This window comes from Oncorhynchus nerka, linkage group LG7 (assembly GCF_034236695.1).
Source record: "Oncorhynchus nerka isolate Pitt River linkage group LG7, Oner_Uvic_2.0, whole genome shotgun sequence".
Lineage (NCBI taxonomy): Eukaryota > Metazoa > Chordata > Actinopteri > Salmoniformes > Salmonidae > Oncorhynchus > Oncorhynchus nerka.
In genome coordinates this window covers 24,316,787-24,332,259 of record NC_088402.1, presented here as the reverse complement: position 1 = coordinate 24,332,259, position 15,473 = coordinate 24,316,787, and the positions used below count along the sequence as shown (strand labels likewise).

The 15,473-nt window shown below is 44.7% G+C and overlaps 1 protein-coding gene across 1 annotated transcript in view; it reads left to right on the top strand.

Moving 5' to 3' along the window:
- LOC115131349 (CUB and sushi domain-containing protein 3) overlaps nucleotides 1-15,473 on the top strand; it is a 317,735-nt gene that overhangs the window by 196,600 nt on the left and 105,662 nt on the right. The window contains 4 exon segments of the mRNA XM_065021039.1: nucleotides 4,904-4,984; nucleotides 7,159-7,272; nucleotides 11,407-11,595; nucleotides 11,964-12,110. Of these exon segments, the coding sequence (XP_064877111.1) occupies nucleotides 4,904-4,984; nucleotides 7,159-7,272; nucleotides 11,407-11,595; nucleotides 11,964-12,110 (531 nt within the window).

Below are 15,473 nucleotides of genomic sequence, written 5' to 3'. Positions count from 1 at the left end.
TAAATCCTGACTTATTGCACTTCGATGCCTCTCTCCCATCTGACAGTGATAAATCAGTGAAGGTTTGTGGCTCTATACACATCGATTATTGACTACAGGCTGCACTCTGAGCAATGAGTACTCGACCAAATCTAGTTTTTCTAAACAGCCATCCAGTCACATACTGTATTGTATACACACTGCTGAGACAAACCAAGCCAATAATAGTAATAATAATAATAATAAGCTGAGCTGAGCTGTACTGGGCAAGCTTGGTTACACATCCATTATAGTTGCTGAAACAGGGCTGGGAAGGAGAATGTGAAAAGAAACTATCCAAGCCAGCACTGTATGTCTGATTGGCATTATAGTGTAAATCCCTTCTCTATAAGAATAAAAAATACCTCAGCCAGCTCAGTCCGGTTCAGGTCAGCCTTATAGTGTAAATCAGTCATTCCAGTCATAAAGCTGGTACTAGTTTACAGTAGCCTCTCTCTGTGGAATGACCGATTACACACAAGGCTGCTCTTACACTGATTGTTGACATGGTGCTACTGGAATAAACAGATTTATCAGCCCAATAGCAAAGCCCCTGTTGTTCTGCTACAGCCAGCATTTATGACTTAACTACAAGTGCTTATCGATCGTGGCCTGTATCAAACGTCTCTTCCTGTTAACCAGTCTGCCTCGATTGCGGACGGTGGGGTGGCTTAAAAGGTACTCAAATCACTTTACTATAACAGTTGAGGTGCTTAGCTGTCACTTTAGTTTCAGCTCTGTCCAAATGGATTATGGGTAAACTGCAGTTTGATACAGTATGGATCAACAGTTGCTGTTGGTTGATTACAGTTATTAAACAATGTTTAATTTGTCGGTCAGATGTTCAAAGGTAACGGAGAACTATTTGATGAATACTATTATTATCATTATTACTCATCTGTACTTCGATCCCTATAGTCTAATAAAGCAATCCCTAAGCACATATCTGGTGTGTTGCTCTTCTCTGAATGTACTAGACTAGAGAGAATGTTTCTCTATATTTGCATGGATTTGGCATGGGAATTACTCTGCCTCTGTAATGAGTTTAGCTGTGATTTATTTTAAAAGATCCGCCGAGTTAGAGAGACAATTTTATTTCCCCTTAGTGAACACTCTGCTTTGCTGTGAATTAACCAAGATTTATATAACGTTTAGTATTAGTCAAATATATTAATTTACTATATTAGAATGTCCTCAACTGTCCTCAACTGTCAAGTAATCAGATTATAGTCTATAGCCGGTTTATTCATGTAGTTTGCAGTCCAGACTTACAAAAAAAAGTGTTTTCATTTCGGTCACATCAAAGATTGGCCGGGGGTAAATAGATGGAATATGATTATCTCTCTGAATAATCTTCAACAAGAAAAATGCAAAACTGTCACTTTTTCCAATTCTGTTAAGAGAGGGTTTAAGTTGAAAAATTGCATAGTTACTCAGGACATTATGCAGACATCATGATTTGATGACTCAATTCCCAGAGCCCACTAGTTTTGACTGGTGATTATCTTCATCGTTCACAGTAACCACGTTTCCATGCAGTTTTTAGGCGAGTAAAGTCAAACTGTATAAAAGAAAATCAAATTCAAATGTTCCTTCACTTATCCATAATCATCAGGTTCATCAGGTTCTAGAATATTTGCATGAAAATCTGTTGCCAATTGGATGGAAACCTAGTTAGTGTAGATAAATCCCACTGGGGAAATACATAGAAGAAGCTAAGTAATGTTTTCCTCCTTTTTATTGAGCTCTTTTGTGAGAACTACACTCTTAGAAAAAATGTGCTATCTAGAACCTTAAAGGGTTCTTCGACTGTCCCCAAAGGAGAACCCTTTGTAGAACCCTTTTTGGTTGCAGGTAGAACCGTTTCTACAGAGAGATCTACATGGAACCCAAAAGGGTTCTAACTGGAACCCAAAAGGGTTATCCTATGGGAACAGCCAAATAACCTTTTTGTAACCCTTTTTTCTAAGAGTGCATCAGTCTCTCACGGGGACATAGAAAGTAGCTGTCAGTGTCATTGACTCTTCATAGCTTTCGCTTCAATTGCCAATACACACAAACACACGCACACATATTCTCCAACTTCACACACACACACACACACACACACACACACACACACACACACACACACACACACACACACACACACACACACACACACACACACACGACCCTCTCACCACCTAACGCCCACCCACACACACATACACATGCTCCCCCCTCATCCCTCTACCCCCTCCCCTGTTCCCTCTGTGCTCTCTCTCCTTCCTCTCCCTGCAGAGCCTCCAAAGGAATCTTATTAATCAGCTAGCACATTGAACTGGAGCCACATGGTAAGTGGCTCTCGCTACTTAATTCGTTTTATTCTAGCGACCAGCATCGTCTGGAGCCAAAGCTCCTGTTAGAGAAAGCTAGCTTCCTCCCTCCTCTCCTCTGTCTACTCTGTTAGCTGGGGTGTATTCATTAGTGCACACAGCAGCAAACAATATCAAGAGTTTCTTATTGGACAAATAAAGGTAGGTCCCTCCCCGTTTCGTTCCGTTGGCTTCTGTTTGTTTCCCAGTGAATACATCCCTGTTCATGCCTGGGAGAAAAATAAGTACTGTGTATCAGACCTGGGTTCAAATACTATTTGAAATCTTTCACATATGTTGAGTTTTTGCTTTAGCCTGCCTAGAGAACCAGGTGGGTGGGGTTTGCGTTTTTGAGACGTCGGTGCCTGGTTGTGCCAGGGATGGGGATTGATACAAATAGACCACTGTGTTATTCCTGATAATTAATGCACCAATTAAGACGGTGAAACGGTTCCTACAATTAACAAATGTTGATGGTGCTTCAGCCTGTCTATATATACTGGAAGAGAGAGGGAGAGAGTCAGACAGTGATTCCTATACAGTGATTCCCTAGATATGGTAGTGTGCTACTTTTGACCAGAGCCCTATGGGGACTAGGGTGCTATTTGAAGCGCAGACCAGTTGAGTACTGCTCTAACTAGCTCCAGTACTTTATAGTATTAGCATACCTATTGTATTTTTAGCAGCATGCTACACTTTCAATGTATTTGGTGCATGATAGATTACCTTCAAATATTACTCAATAGTTGAATGAATGATCAATGACTGTTTTCAATTTTCCCTCCTAGTTTGTGTTGCCATGACACTGCCAGGTAGCTGAGTAATGGGTGTAGTCTGGCTATGTAGTCCTGAAAGATGTTGGCTGTAAGATTCAGTGGTAATACGGTAATACTTCCCCTTGCCTTGGTAATATTTCCCGGTACCTTATATTATTCCTGTCATTAGCAGTGATTCCTCAGATTGTGTGTGTGTGTGTGTGTGTGTGTGTGTGTGTGTGTGTGTGTGTGTGTGTGTGTGTGTGTGTGTGTGTGTGTGTGTGTGTGTGTGTGTGTGTGTGTGTGTGCGTGTGTGCGTGTGCGTGTGTCTATGTGTGTCTGCTTGTTTGCTTGTGTGTGTACAGTGCAATATCTCTCCCTGGGCACAGCTCCGACCTGTATCACCTTATTTCATCCTGTCATTAGCGCCAGCTAGCAGCGTTCTCTTTCCTCAGATCGTTAGAAGTGCGTCGGTCCCAGCACAGCCCAGTTTGACCGCTCTATTGATTCCCAAAAGGTACACTGGGCTTATCTGATGCCCTTAAAAACAACGTCGTGATCACTTTGCTGCTGAATTAATTGTTATGCAGCCAGGTGGAGGAGGTGTGGAATCTGATATATTTTTTTCCATTTAAGCTTAACCTTTCAAATGTCCGTTTTTCCTCCTCCCCAATGCTGATGCTCTTTTGTCCAGACATGGGAAATCAATGGAGATCTGTGATTTTGCAAGTGGGTCGGCAGTAGTGGTGGCACAGGTGGGGTGATTGGCTTTGCATTACTGTTGAGTTTAGCAGAAACTCACGTTCAAACCATCAACAGGACTAACCAAGAGATCAAAATATTCTTCATTTAATTTAATTCCATGTTAGATAGAATACTTTACACTTTTTTCAACTCTTCCTCCTTCCTAATTCTTCCGTCTTCCTCTTTCTTCTTCCTTCCTCCTACTTCATCCTTCTTCTTCTTCCTCCTTCTTCCTCTTTCTTCTTCCTTCCTCTTACTTCTTCCTTCTTCCTCTCCCTTCTTCTCCTCTTCCTTCCTTCCTTCTTCTTCGTCTTCTTCTCCCTTATTACTCCTTCTTATTCTTCTTCCTCATTACCCCTTCTTACTCTTCTTCCTCCTTCACCCCTTCTTATTCTTCTTCCTCCTTCACCCTTCGTCCTTCTTCCTCCTTCCTTCTTCTACCTCCTTCCTCCTGCTTCTTCTTCCTCTTTCTTCTTCCTTCTTCCTCCTGCTTCTTCTTCCTCTTTCTTCCTCTTTCTTCTTCCTTCTTCCTCCTGCTTCTTCTTCCTCTTTCTTCCTCTTTCTTCTTCCTTCTTCCTCCTCCTTCATCTTCCTCCTCCTTCTTCCTGCTTCTTCCTCCTTCTTCCTCCTTCCTTCTTCTACCTCATTCTTCCTGCTTCTTCTTCCTTTTTCTTCTTTCTTCTTCCTCCTGCTTCTTCTTCCTCTTTCTTCTTCCTTCTTCCTCCTGCTTCTTCTTCCTATTTCTTCCTCTTTCTTCTTCCTTCTTCCTCCTGCTTCTTCTTCCTCTTTCTTCCTCTTTCTTCTTCCTTCTTCCTCCTCCTTCATCTTCCTCCTCCTTCTTCCTGCTTCTTCCTCCTTCTTCCTCCTTCCTTCTTCTACCTCCTTCTTCCTGCTTCTTCTTCCTTTTCTTCTTCCTTCTTCCTCCTGCTTCTTCTTCCTCTTTCTTCCTCTTTCTTCTTCCTTCTTCCTCCTCCTTCTTCCATCTTCCTCCTCCTGCTTCCTGCTTCTTCCTCCTTCTTCCTATTCTAGCGTACCAGCTGAGGATCTGCCAGGCGCCCCCTGAGGCCGCTAACGCTGATATACTCATGGAGGACGGGGAGCTTGAAATAGGTAAGGCGTCCACCTTTAGTTCAATCCCAGAATATTCTCAATTTTTCTAATGGATCGTTTGGGAGAGATTGGGCCTCCACACCACTCTTCATTTTTTATTTTATTTTATTTTATTTTTTTTACCTTTAAAAAATAAAGTCAGTTAAGAACACATTTTTATTTTCAATGACGGCCTAGGAACAGTGGGTTAACTGCCTGTTCAGGGGCAGAACGACCGATTTGTACCTTGTCAGCTCGGGGGTTTGAACTTGCTACCCTGCCGCCCCATACTTCGGACGAGGAGGTTTTTCTAACCACCTGACCTAATCAGGAAAAACTCTGGTGTTGTTGGTTATAACTGTGACCTGTAGTTTTTCCTGGTCAGATCACATGGTCAAGAATACTCCTGGGCATGTATTCATAAAGTGTCTCAGGGTGCTCGGGTTCGATTCAATCTGTAATGCTGAAGAGTGTGATCAACATTTTTACTTAAAGATTTACCTGACGTATGCAGCGTTTAACGCAGAAACATTGCCTTTATATTTCAATCACGTTGTTATGTTGAACTTCAGCGATGCAGATTGAATGGAGCCCCTAATCGAGGATCAGTTGAGCTTTTTTAGCTCATAATGAATGAAGATTATATGGACGGGGATCAGCCACTTATTTCTGAGATGCTTTGTGAGTATAGGAACTAGGAAACTGAAACCCTTTACACCAGTACCATGTCCCTGTGTTTCACAACATCCCCCATGTCAGTCTCAATTCTGCTACAGTAAACACGCTGATGTACAATGTTCGCAGAGAGTATCGATCATGGCTTAGAGAAGAGAGGGCTGGCCTCCTCCTGTATGTGTGACCCCCACTAATACCATGGATGGACTCACACACGCACGCACACACACACACAGACACACACACTCAGACTCACAGACACCTAGCTAGGACACACACATGCATTCACGCATGCGCACACACACACCCTGCTAGACACACAGGGTTATTTCTGCTTTGCCGTGGTATTAATGGTGAGTTAGCAACTAGATCTGTGATTGGTGGGTATGAAAGTGGCGATCACAGTGGCTGAGATGGATTCACCTTGCCCGGTAACAAGGCCCAAAGACTGTGCGTATGTGTGTTTGTGTCTGTGCGAGTGGTTGTGTGTACTGTAGCAGCCCTGTACAGAATACTAAAACCACTATCATCCATCATCATCTGTGACATGGCCCTCTGCTGCTTTTTAAAGATATCAGATGGCTTCTAAAAGACTAGAATGTTACAGTAGATGATGGTGATGAAGATGATGAAGAGCATAACTTTGGATTTTCAACACCATTTATTCTTGGTTGCACTAACACTAGTACTACTGCAATACTCATACTTCAGGGACCATGGTTTATTTTGCATTATATACTGGGTGGTTCGCCCCCTGAATGCTGATTGTCTGAAAGCCGTATACCACAGGTATGACAAAATATAACTTTTTACTGTTCTAATTACGTGTGTAACTAGTTTATAATAGTAATAAGACACCTCAGGAATTTGTGGTATATATACACCACAGCTGTTGGCTGTATCCAGGCACTCCGCATTGCGTTGTGTTAAGAACAGCCCTTAGCTGTGATATATTGGCCATATAACACACCCCCTCGTGCCTTATTGCTTAATTATAACGTCTTGAAGTGTCCTACCCAGGCTAGAACTCACTCATCAACAGTGTTCAACCTTGGATGTTTGGGAATGTCACCCCATCCGTCTCAGGCATCTGCTGTCCTTCTTAATTAAACAACTGCTTCATCTGAGTGCATCTACATTCTAAGAAAAAAGGTTTCCAAAATGGTTCTTTGGTTGTCCCCATAGGAGAACCCTTTTTGATTCCAGGTAGAACCCTTTTTCGTTCCCGGTAGAACTCTTTTGTGTTCTATGGAACTCAAAAGAGTTCTACATGGAACCAAATGGGTTCTACCTGAAACCAAAAAGGGTTCTCCTATAGGTTATTTTTCTGAAGATTGTACAGTAGGCTACACACTCTCTCTTTCTTTGTCTCTCTCTCTCTTTCAGACACAAGCTAACTTGTCTTTTTCACTTTCTGCTCCATTCAACCCTTCTCTCTCTCTCTCTCTCTCTCTCCTCTCAACATTCCCTCTCTTTTGGTATCTCTCCTCTTCCTCCTCCTCCTTAACTCCTCCTCACAGGTGACATCCTCCGGTACCGCTGCCATCCTGGCTTCACCCTGGTGGGGAGTGAGATCCTGACATGCAGGCTGGGAGAGAGACTTCAGATGGACGGGATTCCTCCCACATGTCAAGGTGTGTGTGTGTGAGCGCGTGCATGCGTGTGTGCGTTCCTTCATGCGCATAAGTGTGCACAAGTGTAAGCCTGCGAGTGTGTGTTTGTGCATGTGTGTGTGCACTCTTGCGTGTGTGTGTGGCAGCTGTAATTAAAAGGGTTTAGTCATTTGATGTTGTGCTGCTGTGATGCGTTTTGCCCAGCTCTGTCACAGCCCCTCGTGTTTTCTGTCTTCTCTTCCAGTTCTGTTTCTGTGTCGTCCCTTTCGCTGTGTTTAGTGGCCTAAACAGCTGTTGTCATTAATCTTTCATGGTGCCATATTTCTCTCCTCGATCCCATTGGTGGGACTCACTTTGTCAGGATTTGTCCTGATAATCTACCTGAAAAATATGTTAAACCTGGAAACTCGATGCATCATGGCATCATTCACAGCTTGCGTCCCAAATGGCACTCTATTGCCTACATAGTACATTACTTTAGACTAGGGCTCTTGTCAAAAATAGTGCACTATGTAGGGAATAGGGTACCATTTGGAAGGCAGTCACAGTATTTTGCAACCGGAACTGGAACTCGATCAAAACCAACTCCCAGGCGTGTAGAGCTGAAAGTAGAGCTGAAAGTTTTCACATAACTTTGAAATTAATTTACAGTACCAGTCAAAAGTCTGGACACACCTACTCATGGAAGAGTTTTTCACATCAAAACTGTGAAATAACACATATGGAATCATGTAGTAACCAAAAAAGTGTTAAACAAATCAAAATATATTTTAGATTTTAGATTATTCAAAGTAGCCACCCTTTGCCTTGATGACAGCTTTGCACACTCTTGGTATTCTCTTAACCAGCTTCACCTGGAATGCTTCTCCAACAATTCCCACATATGCTGAGCACTTGTTGGCTGCTTTTCATTCACTGAGTTTGGGTGATTGTGGAGGCCAGGTCATCTGATGCAGCACTCCATCACTCTCTTTCTTGGTCAAATAGCCCTTACACAGCCTGGAGGTGTGTTGGGTCATTGTCCTGTTGAAAAACAAATGATAGTCCCACTAAGCGCAAACCAGATGGGATGGCGTATCGCTGCAGAATGCTGTTGTAGCCAAGCTACATGCTACAAGTGTACCTTGAATTCTAAATAAATCACTGACAGTGTCACCAGCAAAGCAACCCACACCATCACACCTCCTCCTCCATGCTTCACGGTGGGAACCACACATCCAGAGATCATCCGTTCACCTACTCTGCACCTCACAAAGACACGGCGGTTGGAACCAAAATCTCAAATTTTGACTCATCAAACCAAAGGACAGATCTCTAGGGCGGCAGGTATCCTAGTGGTTAGAGCGGTGGCCAGTAACCAAAAGGTTGCTGGATCAAATCCTGAGCTGACAAGGTAAAAATCTGTTGTTCTGCCCCTGAACAAGGCAGTTAAGCCACTGTTCCCCGTAGGCCATCATTGCATATAAGAATGTCATCTTAACTGACTTGCCTAGTTAAATAAAGGTTAAATAAAAATAATTTCCATTGCTCGTGTTTCTTGTTGGTGCCCTTTAGTAGTGGTTTCTTTGCAGAAATTCAGGCCTTATTCACACAGTCTCCTCTGAACAGTTGATGTTGAGATGTGTCTTTTACTTGAACTCTGTGAAGCATTTATTTGGGTTGCAATCTGAGGTGCAGTTAACTCTAATGAACGTATCCTCTGCAGCAGAGGTAACTCTGGGTCTTTCTTTCCTGTGGCAGCCCTCATGAAAGCCAGTTTCATCATAGCGCTTAATGGTTTTTGCAACTGCACTTGAAGAAACTTTCAACGTTCTTGAAATATTCTGCATTGACTGACCTTCATGTCTTAAAGTAATGATGGACTGTCGTTTCTCTTTGCTTATTTGAGCTGTTCTTGCCATAAGTTGGACTTGGTATTTTACCAAATAGGGCAATTTTCTGTTTACCACCCCTACCTTGTCACAGCACAACTGATTGGCTCAAAAGCATTAAGAAGGAAAGAAATTTAAAAAAATTGACTTTTAACAAGGCACCTGTTAGTTGAAATGCATTCCAGGTGACTACCTCAAGAAGCTGGTTGAGAGAATGCCTAGAGTGTGCAAAGCTGTCATCAAGGCAAAGGCTGCTGTCACGTTTGTCATAACGAGGAGACCAAGGCGCAGCATGATGTGAATACATTCCTCTTTTAATAAAGAAAGAACATTAAACAAAATAATAAACGACCGTGAAGCTAATACAACAAATGGTGACATGCAACTACACATAGACAATAACCCACAAAACCAAAATGGTAAATGGCAACCTAAATAGGATCCCCCCCCCAAGGTGCGGACTCCCGACCATAAACCTGAACTTCTAGGGGAGGGTCCGGGTGGACATCTACCCTCAGTGGCAGCTCTGGTTCTGGACGCCGCCACCCTTCCGCTCTTGTAGCACTGACCCATGGATCCTCGCCGTAGGCTCTTATAGCACTGACCCATGGATCCTCGCCGTAGGCCCCGGACTGGGGACCCTCGCTGTGTGGACCATCGCCGGATTTTCTGGACCCCGGACCGTTGTATGGAGACCCCGGGCTGGGGACCGTCGCTGGAGACCCCGGGCTGGGGACCGTCGCTGGAGACCCCGGGCTGAGGACCGTCGCTGGAGACCCCGGACTGGGGACCGTCGTTGGAGGCTCCGGACTGTGGCCCGTCGTTGGAGGTTCCGGACTGTGGCCCGTCGCCGGACGCTCCGGACTGGGTACTGTCGCCGGACGCTCCGGACTGGGTACTGTCGCCGGACGCTCCGGACTGGGTACTGTCGCCGGACGATCCGGACTGGGTACTGTCGCCGGACGATCCGGACTGGGTACTGTCGCCGGACGATCCGGACTGGGTACTGTCGCAGGACGCTCCGGACTGGGTACTGTCGCCGGACGATCCGGACTGGGTACTGTCGCCGGACGATCCGGACTGGGTACTGTCGCCGGACGATCCGGACTGGGTACTGTCGCCGGACGATCCGGACTGGGTACTGTCGCCGGACGCTCCGAACTGGGTACTATCGCCGGACACTCTGGACTGCCGAGGCGCACTGTAGGCCTGGTGCGTGGTGCCGGCATTGGTGGTACCGGGCTGATGACACGCACCTCAGGGCGAGTGCGGGGAGGAGGAACAGGGCGTACTGGACCCTGGAGGCGCACTAGAGGCCTGGTGCGTGGTGCCGGCATTGGTGGTCCTGGGCTGGTGACACGCACCTCAGGGCGAGTGCGAGGAGCAGGAACAGGGCGTACTGGACTGCCGAGGCGCACTGTAGGCCTGGTGCGTGGTGCCGGCATTGGTGGTACCGGGCTGATGACACGCACCTCAGGGCGAGTGCGGGGAGGAGGAACAGGGCGTACTGGACCCTGGAGGCGCACTAGAGGCCTGGTGCGTGGTGCCGGCATTGGTGGTCCTGGGCTGGTGACACGCACCTCAGGGCGAGTGCGAGGAGCAGGAACAGGGCGTACTGGACCCTGGAGGCGCACTAGAGGCCTGGTGCGTGGTGCCGGCACTGGTGGTACCGGGCTGGTGACACGCACCTCAGGGCGAGTGCGGGGAGGAGATCCCTCAGGAGACCATCCGCCACCTCATCAGGAGCATGCCCAGGCGTTGTAGGGAGGTTATACAGGCACATGGAGACCACACACACTACTGAGCCTCATTTTGACTTGTTTTAAGGACATTACATCAAAGTTGGATCAGCCTGTAGTGTGGTTTTTCACTTAATTTTGAGTGTGACTCCAAATCCAGACCTCCATGGGTTGATATATTTGATTTCCATTGATCATTTTTGCGTGCTTTTGTTGTCAGCACATTCAACTACGTAAAGAAAAAAGTATTTAATAAGAATATTTCATTCATTCAGATCTAGGATGTGTTATTTTAGTGTTCCCTTTATTTTTTTGAGCAGTGTATATTGTCTGTGTAATAAATAAGGAGAACCCATAAAGTAAGGGGTGGTTCTTTTCTCGGCATAATGTAACCACTCCTCTTATTGTTTTGCTTCTTGGCCGAATGTGTTTACTTAGTTTAGTGAGTACTGTCTCTTGGGTGACCACTGAATAAATGACATGTATCGAAGGATACAGAATCCACCTCTAACATACATTTTGTCTGCTGTTATGTGCCCACCCAGTGCAATGCCCGGCCCACGATGTAAGGTTTGACTCTACTGGAGTAATCCTGAGTCCAGGCTACCCTGAAAGCTACCCAAACCTGCAGATGTGTATCTGGACTATCAATGTAGAGAAGGGCTACAACATCACATTGTACTTCGAGTCCTTCCAGACCGAGAGGGAGTTCGACATCCTAGAAGTCTTTGATGGTAGCTACTGTAGCATTACACTAGCCTGGTCCCATAACTGTTTCTGCTGTCTTGCCAACTCATTACAGCACAAACAGATCTGGGACCAGGCTAGCATTGCACACTGTGATGTTTTTTTTAACCTGTTCTGCTTTTGCTCAGAGTTGTGTTGTGTTCAAACTGTCTACTTGGGCTGCAGTGGCATTGTAAATGTAATCTTTAGTGAATTGAGTTTGGAGAATTTGGGAATGAAATGGCTGGAAGTGTCAGTATTAAATGCAAGTCCTACAGAACTTTGTATGACCTCCCTTTGAATGAATGCAACAACTCTCTTTCTCTCTCTCTCTCTCTCTCTCTCTTTCTCTCTCTCTCTCTCTCTCTCTCTCTAGGTCCCAGTACTAACAGTCAGACTCTGGCCACCTTCAGCGGTGACGTCCCCGCGCCCTTCAACATCACTACCACCGGCCACCAACTCACACTGCGCTGGTCCTCCGACCACGGCACCAACAAGAAGGGCTTCCGTATCCGCTATGTTGGTGAGTATCAAAGTATGTATCCATTTAAATCACTCTTATTCACTTGCACGTTTATGTCTTTTGAGAGTGAGGATTGCGGAGTTTGTGCGTGCTTGCTTGCATGTGAGAGTGGGAGAATTATTACAAAGTAGATAGTAGATACTAAAAACTTGCATGTGGAATATTGTGGTTGTACTCAATATTTGTCTGTCTTTCCTTGAGGTATTGAAGAATTAACAATTTACAGTATTGATGCATTTACATACACTGTCATGGAGGTTAGCGCATTGTTGAGGTTCAGAGCACAGTAAATAGATTTTGCTCTAAGCTATGCACTCATTCTCTGACTGGCTAAAACCATGGGCCTAGTTCTGCTTCCTCATGTCTTGGTGCTACTACAGATGTCAGTGGAGATGTCAGTCAGGGCCTGGGGACCCTAAACAACCACAGAGCTGGGTTACTCTTTGCTGAGCAGGCAGGCGGGCCAGGGACAGACAGGGCCTGAACAGGTCAAGTGTTGGTCAGAGCTGACAGCCAGTCTGTCCCTAATAGTCCTGAGTAAGACATAGCTTTGTCTCAGGCTACACAGCTTTTTCCAAATGTGACAACAGACGCATCGCTAAGACCCCCAAGGCAAAAGACACCTATGGTCTCCCCAGACTGTGATGCCGACGGCGATAACACCATGTGAAAAGCTAAAGGAGTAGTAGTAAGACAGCACAAAGCAGTATTAGGACTAGACTGCAGTATTAGGAATACACTGCAATATTAGGAATAGACTGCAGTAATGGGACTAGACTGCAGAATTAGGACAGGAATGCAGTATTAGGACAGGACTGCAGTTTTAGGACAAGACTGCAGTATTAGGACAAGACTGCAGTATTAGGAATAGACTGCAGTAATGGGACTAGACTGCAGAATTAGGGCTAGCATGCACTATTAGGACTAGACTGCAGAATTAGGACTAGTCTGCAGTATTAGGACTAGTCTGCAGTATTAGGACTAGTCTGCAGTATTAGGACTACTCTGCAGTATTAGGACTAGTCTGCAGTATTAGGACTAGTCTGCAGTATTAGGACTAGACTGCAGTATTAGGACAAGACTGCAGTATTAGGGCTAGACTGCAGTATTAGGACTAGACTGTTGTATTAGTACTAGACTGCAGTATTAGGGCTTGACTGCAGTATAAGAGCTAGACTGCAGTATTAGGACTATGCTGCGGTATTAGGGCTAGGCTGCAGTATTAGGACAAGACTGCAGTATTAGGACTAGACTGCAGTATTAGGGCTAGACTGCTGTATTAGTACTAGACTGCAGTATTAGGCTAAGAATGCAGTATAAGGACTAGACTGCAGGATTAGGACAAGACTGCAGGATTAGGACAAGACGGCAGTATTAGGCTAAGACTGAAGTATTAGAAATAGACTGCAGTATTAGGACAGGACTGCAGTATTAGGACAAGACTGCAGTATTAGGACTAGACTGCAGTATTAGGACAAGACTGCAGTATTAGGCTAAGACTGCAGTATTAGGCTAAGACTGCAGTTTTAGGACAGGACTGCAGTATTAGGACAAGACTGCAGTATTAGGACTAGACTGCAGTATTAGAAATAGACTGCAGTATTAGGACAGGACTGCAGTATTAGGACAAGACTGCAGTATTAGGACACGACTGCAGTATTAGGCTAAGACTGCAATATTAGGCTAAGACTGCAGTATTAGGACAGGACTGCAGTATTAGGACAGGACTGCAGTATTAGGACAAGACTGCTGTATTCGGACAAGACTGCAGTATTAGAAATAGACTGCAGTATTAGGACAGGACTGCAGTATTAGGACAGGACTGCAGTATTAGGACAAGACTGCAGTATTAGGACAAGACTGCAGTATTATAAATAGATTGCAGGATTAGGACAAGACTGCAGTATTAGGATAAGACTGCAGTATTAGGCTAAAACTGCAGTATTAGAAATAGACTGCAGTATTAGGACAGGACTGCAGTATTAGGACAAGACTGCAGTATTAGGACAAGATTGCAGTATTAGGACAAGACTACAGTATTAGAAATAGACTGCAGTATTAGAAATAGACTGCAGTATTAGGACAGGACTGCAGTATTAGGACAAGACTGCAGTATTAGGACAAGACTGCAGTATTAGGACAAGACTGCAGTATTAGAACTACACTGCAGTATTTGGGCTAGTCTGCAGTATAAGGATTAGATTGCAGTATTAGGAACGTAGCTTGTGAGGAACAACAAGACTAAGGCTAGGGAAGTCCAAATATTCCCAGAGTAAGGACTTGGCTGCAAGGCCGTACCAATAATTCTAATGGAGGTTTTTGTGATTGAGTAGCCATAGCAACATCCCTTTTCATCTCCACTTCCATTATCTAAGTATATTCATCTCTTCAGGAAGATACCTAGTCGCTGATTTTCTACAGAAACACAATCTCTATTTTTTCCAGAGAAACAGACAAAAAATCTCAATCGTTATTGATTTTTGATGTTAGCGATGCATCAACAAATAGTTTAGCCTAACACTCTGTCTTTAATTTTGCTTTCACATTATAAGATGTTGTTCTTGAGCTGCCTCGTCGTGTTTGTTCTGCTGTGTATAACCCAGTTACATTTCTGATACTTTTCCAAATAATAACTGACATTGTGCAAATGACTCCCTGCCTCAGAGATTGCTGGTATCTCATAACATGGAGTCATGCAGCTGAGGGAACTAGTAATTTGGCACTCAGTATGTGCGTCAGGAGATTTGCTGGGGGATAACTTCCTCGCTTGTTTAAGTATGCAAGATATTTGTAGTAAATCTGCTTTGAAGTGTTGTGACGCTCAAGCTAGAGTTTAGCATCTCTCTTCGCTCTCCTCTCTCTCACTCTTCCTCTCTCACTCTTCCTCTCCCTTTTCCTCTTCATCTTCCTGACAAAATCTCAGTCTTTCTATTCTGCATCCTCTCCATAACTCTCTGTCTCAGAGCCCAATTCTTTCTTTATCTCCCTCGCTCGCTCTCTGTCTTTTCCTCTCTCTCTCTCTTTTCCTTTCTCTTTCTCTTTCTCTCTGTCTCTCTTCCTCTCTACCTCTTTCTCTCTCTCTCTCTCTCGCTCCCTCTTTCTCTATCTCTCTCTCCCTCCCTCTCTCTCTCTCTCTCTCTCTCTCTCTCCCTCTCCCTCTCTCTCTCCCTCTTTATATCTCTTCCTCTCTCCCTCTCTCTGTCGACATTCTTTGCCTCTTCTATAATTTTCCTCAGTGAGATAATATGACAGAGTTGCTTTCTGCTCTGCATTCAATATGTTTACATTTCCATACTACATACTAGGCACGTAGCCTAGCAGTTAGAGTGTGGGGCCAAATACCTGAGCCGACAAGGTGAAAAA